Source organism: Bombina bombina, chromosome 3 (genome assembly GCF_027579735.1).
Source record: "Bombina bombina isolate aBomBom1 chromosome 3, aBomBom1.pri, whole genome shotgun sequence".
Taxonomy (NCBI): domain Eukaryota; kingdom Metazoa; phylum Chordata; class Amphibia; order Anura; family Bombinatoridae; genus Bombina; species Bombina bombina.
This window is the reverse complement of record NC_069501.1, coordinates 7,046,188-7,066,732: the sequence shown is the minus strand read 5'-3', so window position 1 is coordinate 7,066,732 and position 20,545 is coordinate 7,046,188. Positions and strand designations below refer to the sequence as shown.

General features: G+C 41.0%; 1 protein-coding gene across 1 annotated transcript in view; it reads right to left on the bottom strand.

The window, feature by feature from the left end:
• Positions 1 to 20,545, bottom strand: part of LOC128652779 (ATP-dependent DNA helicase Q4) — a 180,208-nt gene that overhangs the window by 136,675 nt on the left and 22,988 nt on the right. Inside the window, exon 5 of the mRNA XM_053705708.1 lies at positions 6,671 to 6,808. Coding sequence (XP_053561683.1) covers positions 6,671 to 6,808 — 138 coding nt within the window. The remainder of the gene's footprint in view (positions 1 to 6,670; positions 6,809 to 20,545) is intronic.

The window sequence follows — 20,545 nt, the reverse complement described above, 5'->3', positions numbered from 1 at the left end:
TTGTGTTTTGGTACTGGGCGAGACGCTGGGGACAGAGCTCCAAAATTGGAGTTCCGGTGTAGGGCTGCCGTGTGACATAGTGGTGCTTGTGCATGAGCCCGGCAATCGTTCGCCATACTTTTTAAAAACGGCTACGAGTCGGAAGAAATGGTGGTTTCCGTTGCCGCCCACGAGGGGCAGGGTTATCTTTCACGCGCTACAAGGAAGCCACGCTGTTTTTTTCTCCCAGCATTAAGATTATGGGCAGCTGTTCACTAAGACCGTCTGGTTGTAAATAGTGCAAGCGTTCTTAGGAGTTTGAGCGCAGTCGACTGTGGTCGGTATACAGTGGGGGCAGGTAGGCGCCTCAGCAGAGCTGTTGAGGCGGAGATATGCTTTTTTTCATTACTTGGTTAAACTGTTAATTTTTACTGCACCCAGGAAAAAAACTATTTACGTTTAAATTTTAAAGGCACAGTACTCTGTTTAAGAGGATTTAGCAGACAGCACTCATTAGGGCTGTTTTCTCTCTCTTTTTCTGGCATTAATTTGACAAATTATTTAAAGGAGCCACGACCAAAATTTGCTTGCTTAAATTTCATCATGGAAGATCTTCAAAACGTTATATATTCCATGTGTTTAAATGCCAATGTGGAACCTCCTGTTACTTTTTGTCCCTCATGCATTGAGAGGGCACTTCAGTTTAGACAGCAAATTTTCTTTGATAAAAAATTGGCAACAGCGGATGCTTCTCAGGGCTCTACTAATGAGATACAGAGTATGCCGCAACTTTGTCCCCAGGTGTCACAGCCCTTAATGCCCGCTCAAGCGGAGCCAAGTACCTCTGCAGCTTCTGCTGCGATTACTTTAAAAGGACATAGCGGCTGTTATCTGCCTTTCCTGTATTGCAAGGCAAACGTAGAAGGAAGGAAACCCACGTGGTCAATACAACTTCTGATGCTTTAATGGCGATCTCAGATATACCCTCCCAGAGCTCTGAATTGGAGGGTATGGAGGTCCTATCCGAAGGTGAACTTTCTAACTCAGGAAGTGTCTTGCCTGTGAGATTCAGAAGTGGTTTCCTTCAGGTTTAAACTGGAACACCTCCGCCTATTATTGAGGGAGGTTTTGGCGATTCTGGACGACTGCGATTCAATTGTGGTATTGAGTAAGTTGGACAGATATCTAGAAGTCCCTTCTTATTCTGATGTTTTTCCAGTTCCTAAGAGAACTTCAGAGATTATTGCTAAAGAATGGGAGAGACCTGGTATTCCATTCTCTCCTCCCGTTTTTAAGAAGATGTACCCTATAGCCGATGCTATTAGGGACTCTTGGCAGACGGTCCCTAAGGTGGAAGGAGCTATTTCCACCTTGGCTAAACAAACTACTATTCCTATCGAGGATAGTTGTGCTTTCAAAGACCCTATGGATAAAAAATTGGAGGGTCTCCTTAAAAAGATTTATGTTCATCAGGGGTTGCTATTGCAACCGGCGGCCTGCATTGTTATGGTTACAAGTGCGGCTGCTTATTGTTTTGATGCTCTGGAGGAATCTCTTAAAACAGACTTCTTTGGAAGAGATACAGGATAGGATTAAAGCTCTTAAATTAGCTAATTCATTTATTACAGATGCTTCTCTGCAGATTACCAAATTGGCGGCTAAGAGTTCGGGGTTTTCCATCTTAGCACGCAGAGCCTTGTGGTTGAAATCTTGGTCTGCGGATGTGTCATCAAAGTCTAAGCTTTTGGCTATTCCTTACAAGGGAAAGACCCTGTTCGGTCCTGACTTGAAGGAAATTATTTCTGACATCATGGGAGGTAAGGGTCATCTTCTCCCTCAGGATAAGAAATCCAAGCAGAGAGGTCAACAGAGTAATTTTCGTTCCTTTCGAAACTTCAAGGGAATTCCCCCGTCCTCTTCCTCTAAACAGGAAGGTAACTATTCACAAACCAAGTCTACCTGGAGACCAAACCAGTCTTGGAACAAGCGTAAACAATCCAAGAAGCCTGCTGCTGCTGCTCCCAAGTCAGCATGAAGGGTTGGCCCCCGATCCGGGACCGGATCTAGTAAGGGGCAAACTGTCTTTCTTCATCCAGGCTTTGATGAGAGATGTTCAAGATCCCTGGGCAATAGAGATAGTGTCTCAGGGATACAAACTGGAGTTCAGAAATTCCTCCCCCAGAGGAAGGTTTCTTATTTCACGATTATCTGTACACCAGATAAAAAGAGGCGTTCTTACGCTGTGTAAGAGACCTCTCCTCTATAGGAGTAATCTGTCCCATTCCAATTCAGGGACAGGGGTTTTATTCAAATCTGTTTGTAGTTCCCAAAAAAGAGGGAACTTTCAGGCCTATTTTAGATCTCAAGAGTCTAAAGAAGTTTCTCAGAGTTCCATCTTTCAAGATGGAAACTATTCGTACCATTCTCCCATTAATCCAGGAGAGTCAATTTATGACAACGGTGGATCTAAAGGATGCATATCTTCATGTTCCTATCCACAGAGATCATCACAAGTTCCTAAGGTTTGCCTTTCTGGACAAACATTTTCAGTTTGTAGCTCTCCCTTTCGGTCTGGCCACGGTGTCCAGAATCCCATACCGACATTGTGCTCTCCTTCCTAAGGATCCACGGGTGGAAGGTAAACCTGGAAAAAAAGAGTTCGTTAGTTCCTCAGACAAGAGTTCCTTTTCTGGGAACTCTAATCGACTATTTCGATTAAGATTTTCTTGACGGAGGTCAGAAAGTTAAAAATTCTGAATACATGTCGAACCATTCAGTCCAGTCCTCGTCCGTCAGTGGCTCAGTGCATGGAGGTAATCGGATTGATGGTGGCGGCAATGGACATCGTTCTGTTTGCTCGTTTTCATCTCAGGCCTCTGCAATTGAGCATGCTCAGGCAGTAGAATGGAGATTATACAGATTTGTCTCCTCGAATAAATCTAGATCAGGAGACAAGGGACTCTCTTCTATGGTGGTTGTCGCTGGATCATCTGTCCCAGGGGACATGCTTCTGCAGGCCCTCATGGGTGATAGTGACAATGGATGCCAGCCTGTTAGGATGGGGCACAGTCTGGAACTCTCTAAGGGCTCAGGGTGTATGGACTCAGGCAGAGTCTCTCCTTCCCATCAATATCCTAGAGTTGAGAGCAATATTCAATGCGCTTCGGGCTTGGCCTCAGTTAGCTTCGGCCCAATTCATCAGATTCCAGTCGGACAACATAACGACGGTAGCTTACATCAATCATCAGGGAGAAACAAGGAGTTCCTTAGCGATGACAGAAGTAGCCAAGATAATACAGTGGGCGGAGTCTCACTCCTGCCATCTGTCAGCAATCCACATCCAAGGGGTGGAAAACTGGGAAGCAGATTTTCTGAACATACAGACATTTCATCCGGGAGAGTGGGAACTCCATCCGGAGGTATTTTCCAACCTGATTCTCAGATGGGGCAAGCCGGAATTGGATCTCATGGCATCTCGTCAGAATGCCAAGCTTCCGACATATGGGTCCAGGTCCAGGGATCCCCAGGCCGAGCTGATAGATGCATTGGCAGTGTCTTGGTCTTTCAGCCTAGCTTATGTATTCCCTCCATTTGCTCTCCTTTCCCGGGTGATTGCTCGAATCAAACAGGAGAGGGCATCAGTGATTCTCATCACCCCTGAGTGACCTCGCAGGATTTGGTATGCCGATCTGGTGGACATGTCATCTCAGCCACCATGGAAGCTCCCATTGAGGAAAGACCTTCTCATTAAGGGTCCCTTCCATCATCCGAATCCAATCTCCAAGCAGCCAGCTGCAGAGAAACTAAACGCTTAATTTTATCTAAGCGAGGTTTTTCTGATTCGGTCATAGATACCTTAATTCAGGCACGTAAGTCTGTTACTAGGAAAATTTACCATAAGATATGGCGTAAATATCTTTATTGGTGTGAATCCAAGGGCTACTCATGGAGTAGGGTTAGGATTCCCAGGATTTTGTCTTTTCTCCAAGAGGGATTGGAGAAGGGGTTGTCAGCAAGTTCCTTAAAGGGACAGATTTCTGCTTTATCTATTTTGCTACACAAGCGTCTGGCAGATGTTTCAGATGTACAATCTTTTTGTCAATTGCTCCTCCTTGGCGTTTAAATTTAGTTCTTAGTGTTCTTCAAGGGGTTCCGTTTGAACCTATGCATTCCATAGATCTTAAGTTATTATTGTGGAAAGTTTTATTTCTGGTTGCCATTTCTTCTGCTCGAAGAGTATCTGTGCTTTCGGCATTTCAATATGATTATCCTTATCTTATTTTCCATGCGGATAAGGTGGTGTTACGTACTAAACCTGGTTTTCTTTCTAAGGTTGTTTCAAACAAGAATATTAATCAGGAGATTGTTGTTCCTTCTTTGTGTCCTAATCCTTCTTCTAAGAAGGAAGGTCTGTTACATAATTTAGACGTAGTCCGTGCTTTAAAGGCTTACTTACAAGCGACTAAGGATTTTCGACAATCGTCTTCTTTGTTTGTTGTTTTTTCAGGGAAACGTAGGGGTCAGAAAGCTACGGCTACCTCTCTTTCTTTTTGGCTGAAGAGTATCATCAGTTTTGCATACGAGACTGCTGGACGGCAGCCTCCTGAACGAATTACGGCTCATTCCAGTAGGGCTGTGGCTTCCTCAAGGGCATTCAAAAATGCTTCTGTTGAACAGATTTGCAAGGCTGCAACTTGGTCCTCTCTTCACACTTTTTCCAAATTTTCCAAATTTGATACCTTTGCCTCGGCTGAGGCTGTTTTTGGGAGGAAAGTTCTTCAAGCAGTGGTGCCTTCCGTTTAGGTTCCCTGTCTCGTCCCTCCCTTTTCATCCGTGTACTATAGCTTTGGTATTGTATCCCACAAGTAAGGATGAAATCCGTGGACTCATCGTGTCTTTAAAAAGAAAATGTATGCTTACCTGATAAATTTGTTTCTTTTTAGACACGATGAGTCCACGGCCCGCCCTGTTCTCTGAGACAGGTTATTAATTTTTGTAAACTTTAGACACCTCTGCACCTTGGCTTTTCCTTTCTCTTCCTAACTTCGGTCGAATGACTGAAGTGGGAGGGAAGGGAGGAGCTATATACACAGCTCTGCTGTGGTGCTCTTTGCCTCCTCCTGCTGACCAGGAGGCGATATCCCACAAGTAAGGATGAAATCAGTGGACTCATCGTGTCTCAAAAGAAACATATTTATCAGGTAAGCATAAATTTTCTTTTTTGATAATTTTGTTTGTTATTTTTCGTAATTTAGTATTTTTTATAATTTACTTTTTTTATTTGGTAGTTATTTTAATATAATAGTTATGTTAGGTTAATTTATAGTTTAAATTGAGGTTTTTTTTAATTTCACAGGTAAGTGTTTATTTATTTTAAGATAGGGATATTGTTTTTTTTTTTTAATATAAAGTTAGGAGTTGTTAGGTTTAGGGGTTAATAGTTTAGGTTTTTTGTGATGTAGGGGGCTGGCGTTTTAGGGGTTAATAGATTTATGTAGTGGCAGTTATGTGGGAGGCCCGAGGTTTAGGGGTTAAATGTATTATAGCGGCGGCGTTGTCAGGGAGCGGCGGAATAGAGGTTAATAACTTTTATTAGTGGGGTGATGTCGGGAGCGGAAGACTAGGGGTTAATGACTTTATTTAAGCGTCAGATATGTTGGGGGCAACAGATTAGGGGTGTTTAGACTTGGGGTTTATGTTCGGTTTAAATGTAACTTCCCCCCCCCCCATAGACATTAATGGGGTTACGTTATGGCGATCACCAGTCCGCACTTCAGGTGTTAGTAAAAAAACTAACACCTTCTCCCCATTGATGTCTATGGGGGAAAGCATGCACGAGCACATCAAAGCAGCCCTTGGCTTTTGTGCGGTATGGAGCTTATCGTCACCATATCGCACGCACAAGGAGGCTTTTCCGAAATTTGTAATGGCAGCACTATGGAGGGTGAAATAACGCAACTTTTGTTGCATTCATTTTGCACCCTCTATAGCGCAAAACTCATAATCTAGGCGTATGTGAGGCGACACATGCCTCCTGCAGCCAGTTCTCACATTAGAGCTGGCATACTATGTGACGTGACAAATACCCCCTGCAGCCAGTTCTCACATTGGAGCTGGCGTACTATGTGACGTGACACATACCCCCTGCAGCCAGTTCTCACATTGGAGCTGGCATACTATGTGACGTGACACATGCTTCCTGCAACCAGTTCTCACATTGGAGCTGGTATACTATGTGACGTGACACATACCCCCTGCAGCCAGCTCTCACATTAGAGCTGGCATACTATGTGACGTGACACATACCCCCTGCAGCCAGTTTTCACATTGGAGCTGGCATACTATGTGACGTGACACATACCCCCTGCAGCCAGCTCTCACATTGGAGCTGGCATACTATGTGACGTGACACATGCTTCCTGCAGCCAGTTCTCACATTGGAGCTGGCATACTATGTGACGTGACACATACCCCCTGCAGCCAGCTCTCACATTAGAGCTGGCATACTATGTGACGTGACACATACCCCCTGCAGCCAGCTCTCACATTGGAGCTGGCATACTATGTGACATGACACATACCACCTGCAGCCAGTTATCTCATATGGAAGTTAACATACTGGATAAAGTGACACATACCCCTAAAGCCAGTTATATCATTCTAAGTGACGGGATACTTGACAATGTCACACCTTTATAGATCCTTCTAGTTTAGCTTTAAGTTTCATCCCAAAGTACTGGGCAGAGGCCTTGAGAGAGTCTCGTTCCTTCACAGTAAGCTTAGGCGTGTCGCTGGTACGATTGAGATGGGCCCCCCACGAGCTGGACACCTGCAATATAGAGAGATCAGTTGTGGTAGTCTGTGCCTCAAACCTGCAGATTCAGTGGGAAAAAAAAAACTAGTTAACGAAAGACATCACTCTCCTCACATTTACACCGGAGCGCAGCCGCTAACGCTGGTAATAAACATTATGTAACCCTAACACAATGATAATTACAAGGCTCTGTAATCTCCCATATACACCAATTTAGATCAGTCTGTGTACTAAAGCAGTGCCAAATACAAGTCATATGACCCTGTTAGTATCTAAAGGGGGTTTATACGTCAGACAGCAGCGTTACACATATAGCGCATGACTGGAGCAAGACCTGAAAATCAGACACTGAAATATGAAAAGGGAAAAACTTTGTGCTTAGGTGACGAAAAGACATTTTCCAGGCATGTAAAGTGTACCGGGAACAAAGCTAAAAACAGAATTTATGCTTACCTGATAAATGACTTTCTCTTGCGGTGTATCCAGTCCATGGATTCATCCTTACTTGTGGGATATTCTCATTCCCTACAGGAAGTGGCAAAGAGAGCACACAGCAAAGCTGTCCATATAGCTCCCCCTCTGGCTCCGCCCCCCCCAGTCATTCGACCGACGGTTAGGAGAAAAAGGAGAAACCATAGGGTGCAGTGGTGACTGTAGTTCAAACAAGAAATTTTAACCTGACTTAATTGCCAGGGCGGGCCATGGACTGGATACACCGTAAGAGAAAGTAATTTATCAGGTAAGCATAAATTCTGTTTTCTCTTACATGGTGTATCCAGTCCACGGATTCATCCTTTACTTGTGGGATACCAATACCAAAGCTTTAGGACACGGATGAAGGGAGGGAACAAGACAGATAACCTAAACGGAAGGCACCACTGCTTGCAAAACCTTTCTCCCAAAAATAGCCTCCGAAGAAGCAAAAGTATCGAATTTGTAAAATTTCGCAAAAGTATGCAGTAAAGACCAAGTCGCTGCCTTACAAATCTGTTCAACAGAAGCCTCATTCTTGAAGGCCCAAGTGGAAGCCACAGCTCTGGGGGAATGAGCTGTAATTCGTTCAGGAGGCTGCTTCCCAGCAGTCTCATAAACCAATCGGATGATGCTTTTCAACCAGAAAGAAAGAGAGGTAGCCGTCGCCTTTTGACCTATCCTCTTACCAGAATAGACAACAAACAAAGATGATGTTTGTCTGAAATCCTTAGTTGCTTGTAAATAGAATTTCAAAGCCCGAACCACATCAAGATTGTGTAAAAGCCGTTCCTTCTTAGAAGCTGGATAAGGACACAGAGAAGGAACAATGTTTTCCTGGTTAATGTTCTTATTAGAAACAACTTTAGGAAGAAAACCAGGTTTGGTACGTAAAACTACCTTATCTGCATGGAACACCAGATAGGGTGAATTACACTGCAAAGCAGACAATTCTGAAACTCTTCGAGCAGAAGATATAGCTACCAAAAACAAAACATTCCAAGATAATAACTTAATATCTATGGAATGTAAAGGTTCAAACGGAACCCCTTGAAGAACTGAAAGAACTAAATTAAGACTCCATGGAGGAGCCACAGGTTTATAGACAGGCTTGATTCTGACTAACGCCTGTACAAACGCTTGAACATCTGGTACTGCTGCCAGACGCTTGTGTAAAAGGATCGACAGAGCTGATATCTGTCCCTTTAATGAACTAGCTGATAAACCTTTCTCCAATCCTTCTTGGAGAAAAGACAATATTCTTGGAATCCTAATCTTACTCCACGAGTAACCCTTGGATTCACACCAAAGATATTTCCGCCATATCTTATGGTAAATCTTCCTGGTGACAGGTTTTCTAGCTTGGATCAGAGTATCTATGACTGATTCAGAGAACCCACACTTGGATAAAACTAAGCGTTCAATCTCCAAGCAGTCAGCTGCAGAGAAACTAGATTTGGATGCTTGAAAGGACCCTGTATTAGAAGATCCTGCCTCATTGGCAGAGTCCATGGTGGAACAGATGACATGTCCACTAGGTCTGCATACCAAGTCCTGCGTGGCCACGCAGGCGCTATCAGAATTACCGAGGCCTTCTCCTGTTTGATTCTGGCTACCAGCCGAGGGAGAAGGGGGAACGGTGGAAAGACATAGGCCAGATTGAAGGACCAAGGCGCTACAAGAGCATCTATCAATGCCGCCTTGGGATCCCTGGTCCTGGCTCCGTAAAGAGGAAGTTTGGTGTTCTGATGGGACGCCATCAGATCCAACTCTGCTCAGCTGACTCAGCTTTGGGGCATTCCAAATACCTCCGGGTGGAATTCCCACTCCCCCGGGTGAAAAGTCTGACGACTTAGGAAATCCGCTTCCCAGCTGTCTACTCCTGGGATGTGAATTGCAGATAGGTGGCAAGAGTGATCCTCCGCCCACCTGATTATCTTGGTTACTTCCTTCATCGCTAAGGAACTCTTTGTTACTCCCTGATTGATGTATGCTACAGTCGTGATGTTGTCCGACTGAAATCTGATGAACTTGGCCGTCGCTAGCTGAGGCCATGCCTAGAGCGTATTGAATATCGCTCTCAGTTCCAAAATGTTTAATCGGGAGAAGAGACTCTTCCCGAGACCATAGGCCCTGAGCTTTTAGAGAGCCCCAGACCGCACCCCATCCTAACAGACTGGCGTCGGTCGTTACAATGATCCACTCCGGTCTGTGGAAGCACATTCCCTGAGACAGGTGATCCTGAGACAACCACCAGAGAAGAGAATCTCTGGTTTCCTGGTCCAGATGGATTTGAGGAGACAAATCTGCATAATCCCCATTCCACTGTTTGAGCATGCACAACTGTAGTGGCCTGAGATGAATTTGAGCAAAAGGGACTATGCCCTCCATGCACTGAGCTACAGATGGCCGAAGAATGGAATGAAGAGCTCGGCAAGTGCTTAGAAGCTTTAACCTTCTGACCTCCGTCAGAAATATTTTAATTTCTACCGAGTCTATTAGTGTTCCCAGGAAGGGAACCCTTGTGAACGGGGACAGAGAACTTTTTTCGGTGTTCACCTTCCACCCGTGAGACCTTAGAAAGGCCAGAACAATATCTGTATGAGCCTTGGCTCTGGGAAGAGACGACGCCTGTATCAAGATGTCGTCCAGATAGGGTGCTACTGCAATGCCCCGCGGTCTGAGTACCGCTAAAAGGGACCCTAGCACCTTTGTGAAAATTCTTGGAGCAGTGGCCAACCCGAAGGGAAGGGCCACAAACTGGTAATGCTTGTCCAGAAAAGCGAACCTTAGGAACTGATGGTGATCTTTGTGGATAGGAATATGAAGGTACGCATCCTTTAGATCCACGGTAGTCATATATTAACCTTCCTGGATCATCGGTAAGATTGTCCAAATGGTCTCCATCTTGAAGGATGGAACTCTGAGGAATTTGTTTAGAATTTTTAGATCCAGGATTGGTCTGAAAGTTCCTTCCTTTTTGGGAACCACAAATAGGTTTGAGTAAAAGCCCAGTCCTTGTTCTGTAATTGGGACTGGATATATCACTCCCATCTTGAGTAGATCTTCTACACAGCGTAAGAACGCCTCTTTCTTTGTCGTGTCTGTAGACAGACGAGAAATGTGGAACCTTCCCCTTGGAGGAGAGTCCTTGAATTCTAGACGATATCCCTGAGCAACTATCTCTAATGCCCAGGGATCGGGAACATCTCTTGCCCAAGCCTGAGCAAAGAGAGAGAGTCTGCCCCTACCAGATCCGGTCCCGGATCGGGGGCTACCCCTTCATGCTGTCTTAGTAGCAGCTGCATGGTTCTTGGCCTGTTTACCCTTGTTCCAGCCCTGCGAAGGCTTCCAGGTTGCCTTGGGCTGTGGAGAATTACCCTCTTGCTTTGCGGTCGCAGAGGTTGAAGCAGGACCGCTCCTGAAGTTGCGAAAGGAACGAAAATTAGTCTTGTTTTTAGCCTTAAAAGGCCTATCTTGCGGGAGGGCATGGCCCTTTCCCCCAGTGATATCCGAAATAATCTCTTTCAATTCGGGCCCAAAAAGGGTCTTTCCCTTGAAAGGAATATTCAGTAACTTTGTCTTAGACTACACATCGGCCGACCATGATTTAAGCCAAAGCGCTCTGCGCGCCATAATGGCAAAACCAGAATTTTTCGCCGCTAACTTAGCTAGTTGAAAAGCGGCATCTGTGATAAAAGAATTAGCCAGCTTTAACGCCTTAATTCTATCCATAATTGCGTCATATGAGGTCTCCGTCTGGAGCAACTCCTCCAGCGCCTCAAACCAGAAAGCCGGTGCAGTAGTTACAGGAATAATGCAGGCAATAGGTTGGAGAAGGAAACCTTGTTGAACAAATATTTTCTTTAGTAAACCTTCTAATTTTTTATCCATAGGATCTTTGAACGCACAACTGTCTTCAATTGGTATGGTTGTGCGCTTAGCTAGGGTTGAAACTGCCCCCTCTACCTTAGGGACCGTCTGCCATGCGTCCCGCCTGTCACATTCACTTTACCCTCCCGTGGAGATGCTACTTGTTAGAGCGGCAAAGAGAATGACTGGGGGGGCGGAGCCAGAGGGGGAGCTATATGGACAGCTTTGCTGTGTGCTCTCTTTGCCACTTCCTGTAGGGAATGAGAATATCCCACAAGTAAGGATGAATCCGTGGACTGGATACACCTTGCAAGAGAAATAAACACTCTAAATCCAAAAACATGAAACACTCTGTGACTAACAATTATTGGTAATAAATTTCCCAATATGTATTGGGGCCCCCTTTTTAAGTAACTCAAACTGCTGATGTCACAAGCATAACTCTGCTACATATCTGTATGTCATTGCCTTCAGTTACACATACAATACACACATATATATCACTGTATACAGATGTCATGTCTGGTCTACCTCACATCTAGTACAGCACTGATCAGTGTGCCACATTATTACACAGCAGTACTGAGTTACACACTATATATATATATATATATATATATATATATATATATATATATATATATATATATATATATATATATATATATATATATATTGTCCTTTATTCAAGTGATGTTCCGGGGAATACATCCCTTCATCAGGTCTCTTGAATAAAAGACATCTTTACTTGTCAAGCCCAGAGAGTGCTGTTTATATATTTATATATATTTATACACACATATACACACACACACACACACACACACACACACAAGAAAACAGCACTCTTGGCTTGACAAGTAAAGATGTATTTTATTCAACAGACCTGATGAAGGGATGGATTAGTCACTTGAATAAAGGACATCTTTTATTGTCAAGCCCAGAGAGTGCTGTTTTCTTCTGATTAAATTTGTTACTCCACTCAACACCCTGGCCAAAGAATCAAGTTTCTGTGAATAGATATAGAGAGATAGAGACACACAGAGACATAGAGAGAGACAGAGACATATATATATACACACACAGAGATAGATAGATATTTATTGTGTGTCACATATAGACCTAAACCCTATTGAGCATCTGTGGGGCATCCTCAAACGGAAGGTGGGGGAGAGCAAGGTCTTTAACATCCACCAGCTCTGTGATGTTGTCATGGAGAAGTGGAAGAGGACTCCAGTGGCAACCTGTGCAGCTCTGGTGAACTCCATGCCCAAACAAAATATTGACACTTTGGGCCCAATTTGGACATTTCCACTTAGGGGTGTACTCACTTTTGTTGCCAACGGTTTAGACATTAATGGCTGTGTGTTGAGTTATTTTGAGGGGACAGCAAATTTACACTGTTATACAGGCTGTACACTCACTACTTTACATTGTAGTAAAGTGACATTTCTTCAGTGTTGTCACATGAAAAGATGTAATAAAATATTTACATTGTTATACAGGCTGTACACTCACTACTGTACATTGTAACAAAGTGTCATTTCTTCAGTGTTGTCACATGAAAAGATATAATAAAATATTTACACTGTTATACAGGCTGTACACTCACTACTTTACATTGTAGTAAAGTGTCATTTCTTCAGTGTTGTCACATGAAAAGATATAATAAATATTTACACTGTTATACAGGCTGTATACTCACTACTTTACATTGTAGCAAAGTGTCATTTCTTCAGTGTTGTCACATGAAAAGATATAATAAAATATTTACACTGTTATACAGGCTGTATACTCACTACTTTACATTGTAGCAAAGTGTCATTTCTTCAGTGTTGTCATATGAAATGGTATAATAAAATATTTACACTGTTATACAGGCTGTATACTCACTACTTTACATTGTAGCAAAGTGTCATTTCTTCAGTGTTGTCACATGAAAAGATATAATAACATATTTACACTGTTATACAGGCTGTATACTCACTACTTTACATTGTAGCAAAGTGTAATTTCTTCAGTGCTGTCGCATGAAAAGATATAATAAAATATTTACACTGTTATACAGGCTGTACACTCACTACTTTACATTGTAGTAAAGTGTCATTTCTTCAGTGTTGTCACATGAAAAGATATAATAAAATATTTACACTGTTATACAGGCTGTACACACTACTTTACATTGTAACAAAGTGTCATTTCTTCAGTGTTGTCACATGAAAAGATATAATAAATATTTACACTGTTATACAGACTGTACACTCACTACTTTACATTGTAACAAAGTGTCATTTCTTCAGTGTTGTCACATGAAAAGATATAATAAAATATTTACACTGTTATACAGGCTGTACACTCACTACTTTACATTGTAACAAAGTGTAATTTCTTCAGTGTTGTCACATGAAAAGATATAAAATATTTACACTGTTATACAGGCTGTACACTCACTACTTTACATTGTAGTAAAGTGTCATTTCTTCAGTGTTGTCACATGAAAAGATATAATAAATATTTACACTGTTATACAGGCTGTATACTCACTACTTTACATTGTAGTAAAGTGTAATTTCTTCAGTGCTGTCACATAAAAAGATATAATACATATTTACACTGTTATACAGGCTGTATACTCACTACTTTACATTGTAGCAAAGTGTCATTTCTTCAGTGTTGTCAAATGAAAAGGTATAATAAAATATTTACACTGTTATACAGGCTGTATACTCACTACTTTACATTGTAGTAAAGTGTCATTTCTTCAGTGTTGTCACATGAAAAGGTATAATAAAATATTTACACTGTTATACAGTCGGTACACTCACTACTTTACATTGTAACAAAGTGTCATTTCTTCAGTGTTGTCACATGAAAAGATATAATAAAATATTTACACTGTTATAGAGGCTGAACACTCACTACTTTACATTGTAACAAAGTGTCATTTCTTCAGTGTTGTCACATGAAAAGATATAATAAAATATTTACACTGTTATACAGGCTGTACACTCACTACTTTACATTGTAACAAAGTGTAAATTTCTTCAGTGTTGTCACATGAAAAGATATAATAAAATATTTACATTGTTATACAGGCTGTACACTCACTACTTTACATTGTAACAAAGTGTCATTTCTTCAGTGTTGTCACATGAAAAGATGTAATAAATATTTACACTGTTATACAGGCTGAACACTCACTACTTTACATTGTAGCAAAGTGTCATTTCTTCAGTGTTGTCACATGAAAAGATATAATAAAATATTTACACTGTTATACAGACTGTACACTCACTACTTTACATTGTAACAAAGTGTAATTTCTTCAGTGTTGTCACATGAAAGATATAATAAAATATTTACACTGTTATACAGGCTGTACACTCACTACTTTACATTGTAGTGTCATTTCTTCATTGTTGTCACATGAAAAGATATAATAAATATTTACACTGTTATACAGGCTGTACACTCACTACTTTACATTGTAGTAAAGTGTCATTTCTTCAGTGTTGTCACATGAAAAGATATAATAAATATTTACACTGTTATACAGGCTGTACACTCACTACTTTACATTGTAACAAAGTGTCATTTCTTCAGTGTTGTCACATGAAAAGATATAATAAATATTTACACTGTTATACAGGCTGTACACTCACTACTTTACATTGTAGTAAAGTGTCATTTCTTCAGTGTTGTCACATGAAAAGATATAATAAATATTTACACTGTTATACAGGCTGTACACTCACTACTTTACATTGTAACAAAGTGTAATTTCTTCAGTGTTGTCACATGAAAAGATATAATAAATATTTACACTGTTATACAGGCTGTACACTCACTACTTTACATTGTAACAAAGTGTAATTTCTTCAGTGTTGTCACATGAAAAGATATAATAAAATATTTACACTGTTATACAGGCTGTACACTCACTACTTTACATTGTAACAAAGTGTCATTTCTTCAGTGTTGTCACATGAAAAGATATAATAAAATATTTACACTGTTATACAGACTGTAGACTCACTACTTTACATTGTAGTAAAGTGTCATTTCTTCAGTGTTGTCACATGAAAAGATATAATAAAATCTTTACACTGTTATACAGGCTGTACACTCACTACTTTACATTGTAACAAAGTGTAAATTTCTTCAGTGTTGTCACATGAAAAGATATAATAAAATATTTACACAAATGTGAGGGGTGTATTCACTTTTGTGGGATACTGTACACCGATATTAGCTGAGGTCAGGTGACACACCGATATTAGCTGAGGTTAGATACACACAGATATTAGCTGAGGTTAGATACACACAGATATTAGCTGAGGTCAGATACACACAGATATTAGCTGAGGTTAGATACAGATATTAGCTGAGGTCAGATACACACAGATATTAGCTGAGGTCAGATACACACAGATATTAGCTGAGGTTAGATACACACAGATATTAGCTGAGGTTAGATACACACAGATATTAGCTGAGGTCAGATACACACAGATATTAGCTGAGGTCAGATACACACAGATATTAGCTGAGGTCAGATACACACAGATATTAGCTGAGGTTAGATACACACAGATATTAGCTGAGGTTAGATACACACAGATATTAGCTGAGGTCAGATACACACAGATATTAGCTGAGGTTAGGTACACACAGATATTAGCTGAGGTTAGATACACACAGATATTAGCTGAGGTCAGATACACACAGATGTTAGCTGAGGTCAGATACACACAGATATTAGCTGAGGTCAGATACACACAGATATTAGCTGAGGTCAGATACACACAGATATTAGCTGAGGTCAGATACACACAGATATTAGCTGAGGTTAGATACACACAGATATTAGCTGAGGTCAGATACACACAGATATTAGCTGAGGTCAGATACACACAGATATTAGCTGAGGTCAGATACACACAGATATTAGCTGAGGTTAGACACACACAGATATTAGCTGAGGTTAGATACACACAGATATTAGCTGAGGTTAGATACACACAGATATTAGCTGAGGTTAGATACACACAGATATTAGCTGAGGTTAGATACACACAGATATTAGCTGAGGTTAGATACACACAGATATTAGCTGAGGTTAGATACACACAGATATTAGCTGAGGTTAGATACACACAGATATTAGCTGAGGTCAGATACACACAGATATTAGCTGAGGTCAGATACACACAGATATTAGCTGAGGTCAGATACACACAGATATTAGCTGAGGTCAGATACACACAGATATTAGCTGAGGTCAGATACACACAGATATTAGCTGAGGTTAGATACACACAGATATTAGCTGAGGTTAGACACACACAGATATTAGCTGAGGTTAGATACACACAGATATTAGCTGAGGTCAGATACACACAGATATTAGCTGAGGTCAGATACACACAGATATTAGCTGAGGTTAGATACACACAGATATTAGCTGAGGTTAGATACACACAGATATTAGCTGAGGTTAGATACACACAGATATTAGCTGAGGTTAGATACACACAGATATTAGCTGAGGTTAGATACACACAGATATTAGCTGAGGTTAGATACACAGATATTAGCTGAGGTCAGATACACACAGATATTAGCTGAGGTCAGATACACAGATATTAGCTGAGGTTAGATACACACAGATATTAGCTGAGGTCAGATACACACAGATATTAGCTGAGGTCAGATACACACAGATATTAGCTGAGGTTAGATACACAGATATTAGCTGAGGTCAGATACACACAGATATTAGCTGAGGTTAGATACACACAGATATTAGCTGAGGTCAGATACACACAGATATTAGCTGAGGTTAGATACACACAGATATTAGCTGAGGTTAGATACACACAGATATTAGCTGAGGTCAGATACACACAGATATTAGCTGAGGTTAGATACACACAGATATTAGCTGAGGTTAGATACACACAGATATTAGCTGAGGTCAGATACACACAGATATTAGCTGAGGTCAGATACACAGATATTAGCTGAGGTTAGATACACACAGATATTAGCTGAGGTTAGATACACACAGATATTAGCTGAGGTCAGATACACACAGATATTAGCTGAGGTTAGACACACACAGATATTAGCTGAGGTCAGATACACACAGATATTAGCTGAGGTCAGATACACACAGATATTAGCTGAGGTCAGATACACACAGATATTAGCTGAGGTCAGATACACACAGATATTAGCTGAGGTCAGATACACACAGATATTAGCTGAGGTCAGACACACACAGATATTAGCTGAGGTTAGATACACAGATATTAGCTGAGGTCAGATACACACAGATATTAGCTGAGGTCAGACACACACAGATATTAGCTGAGGTTAGATACACAGATATTAGCTGAGGTCAGATACACACAGATATTAGCTGAGGTCAGATACACACAGATTTTATCTGAGGTCAGATACACAGATATTAGCTGAGGTCAGATACACACAGATATTAGCTGAGGTTAGATACACACAGATATTAGCTGAGGTTAGATACACACAGATATTAGCTGAGGTCAGATAACACACAGATATTAGCTGAGGTCAGATTACACACAGATATTAGCTGAGGTTAGATACACACAGATATTAGCTGAGGTTAGATTACACACAGATATTAGCTGAGGTTAGATACACACAGATATTAGCTGAGGTTAGATACACACAGATATTAGCTGAGGTTAGATACACACAGATATTAGCTGAGGTCAGATACACACAGATATTAGCTGAGGTCAGATTACACACAGATATTAGCTGAGGTCAGATACACCACAGATATTAGCTGAGGTCAGATACACACAGATATTAGCTGAGGTCAGATACACACAGATATTAGCTGAGGTTAGATACACACAGATATTAGCTGTAGGTCAGATACACACAGATATTAGCTGAGGTTAGATACACACAGATATTAGCTGAGGTCAGATACACACAGATATTAGCTGAGGTTAGATACAGAATAGCTGAGGTAGATACCCACAGATATTAGCTGAGGTTAGATACACACAGATATTAGCTGAGGTCAGATACACAGATATTAGCTGAGGTCAGATACACACAGATATTAGCTGAGGTTAGATACACACAGATATTAGCTGAGGTCAGATACACACAGATATTAGCTGAGGTCAGATACACACAGATATTAGCTGAGGTCAGATACACACAGATATTAGCTGAGGTCAGATACACACAGATATTAGCTGAGGTTAGATACACACAGATATTAGCTGAGGTTAGATACAGATATTAGCTGAGGTTAGACACACACAGATATTAGCTGAGGTTAGATACACACAGATATTAGCTGAGGTCAGATACACAGATATTAGCTGAGGTCAGATACACACAGATATTAGCTGAGGTTAGATACACAGATATTAGCTGAGGTCAGATACACACAGATATTAGCTGAGGTTAGATACACACAGATATTAGCTGAGGTTAGATACACACAGATATTAGCTGAGGTTAGATACACAGATATTAGCTGAGGTCAGATACACACAGATATTAGCTGAGGTTAGATACACACAGATATTAGCTGAGGTCAGATACACACAGATATTAGCTGAGGTTAGATACACACAGATATTAGCTGAGGTCAGATACACACAGATATTAGCTGAGGTTAGGTACACACAGATATTAGCTGAGGTTAGATACACACAGATATTAGCTGAGGTCAGATACACACAGATATTAGCTGAGGTTAGATACACACAGATATTAGCTGAGGTCAGATACACACAGATATTAGCTGAGGTCAGATACACACAGATATTAGCTGAGGTTAGATACACACAGATATTAGCTGAGGTTAGATACACACAGATATTAGCTGAGTTCTGATACACACAGATATTAGCTGAGGTTAGATACACACAGATATTAGCTGAGGTTAGATACACACAGATATTAGCTGAGGTCAGATACACACAGATATTAGCTGAGGTCAGATACACACAGATATTAGCTGAGGTTAGATACACACAGATATTAGCTGAGGTCAGATACACACAGATATTAGCTGAGGTCAGATACACACAGATATTAGCTGAGGTCAGATACACACAGATATTAGCTGAGGTTAGATACACACAGATATTAGCTGAGGTTAGATACAGATATTAGCTGAGGTCAGATACACAGATATTAGCTGAGGTTAGATACACACAGATATTAGCTGAGGTTAGATACACACAGATATTAGCTGAGGTTAGATACACACAGATATTAGCTGAGGTCAGATACACACAGATATTAGCTGAGGTCAGATACACACAGATATTAGCTGAGGTTAGATACACACAGATATTAGCTGAGGTTAGATACAGATATTAGCTGAGGTCAGATACACACAGATATTAGCTGAGGTTAGATACACACAGATATTAGCTGAGGTTAGATACACACAGATATTAGCTGAGGTTAGATACACACAGATATTAGCTGAGGTCAGAATACCACAGATATTAGCTGAGGTTCAGATACACACAGATTTAGCTGAGGTCAGATACACACAGATATTAGCTGAGGTTAGATCACACACGATATTGAGCTGAGGTTAGATACACAGATAGTAGCTGAGGGTCAGATACACACAGATATTAGCTGAGGTTCAGATACACACAGATATTAGCTGAGGTAGACTCACACAGATATTAGCTGAGGTCAGATACACACAGATATTAGCTGAGGTCAGATACACACAGATATTAGCTGAGGTCAGATACCACAGATATTAGCTGAGGTCAGATACACACAGATATTAGGCTGAGGTCAGATACACACAGATATTAGCTGAGTTCAGATATCACACAGATATTAGCTGAGGTAGATACACACAGATATTAGCTGAGGTGGGTAGATACACACAGATATTAGCTGAGGTAGATACACAGATATTAGCTGAGGTTAGATACACACAGATATTAGCTGAGGTAGATACACACAGATATTAGCTGAGGTTAGATACACACAGATATTAGCTGAGGTCAGATACACACAGATATTAGCTGAGGTAAGATACACACAGATATTAGCTGAGGTTAGATACACACAGATATTAGCTGAGGTTAGATACACACAGATATTAGCTGAGGTTCAGATACACACAGATATTAGCTGAGGTTCAGATACACACAGATATTAGCTGAGGTTAGATACACACAGATATTAGCTGAGGTCAGATACACACAGATATTAGCTGAGGGTCAGATACACACAGATATTAGCTGAGGTTAGATACACACAGATATTAGCTGAGGTTAGATACACACAGATATTAGCTGAGGTTAGATACACACAGATATTAGCTGAGGTTAGATACACACAGATATTAGCTGAGGTTAG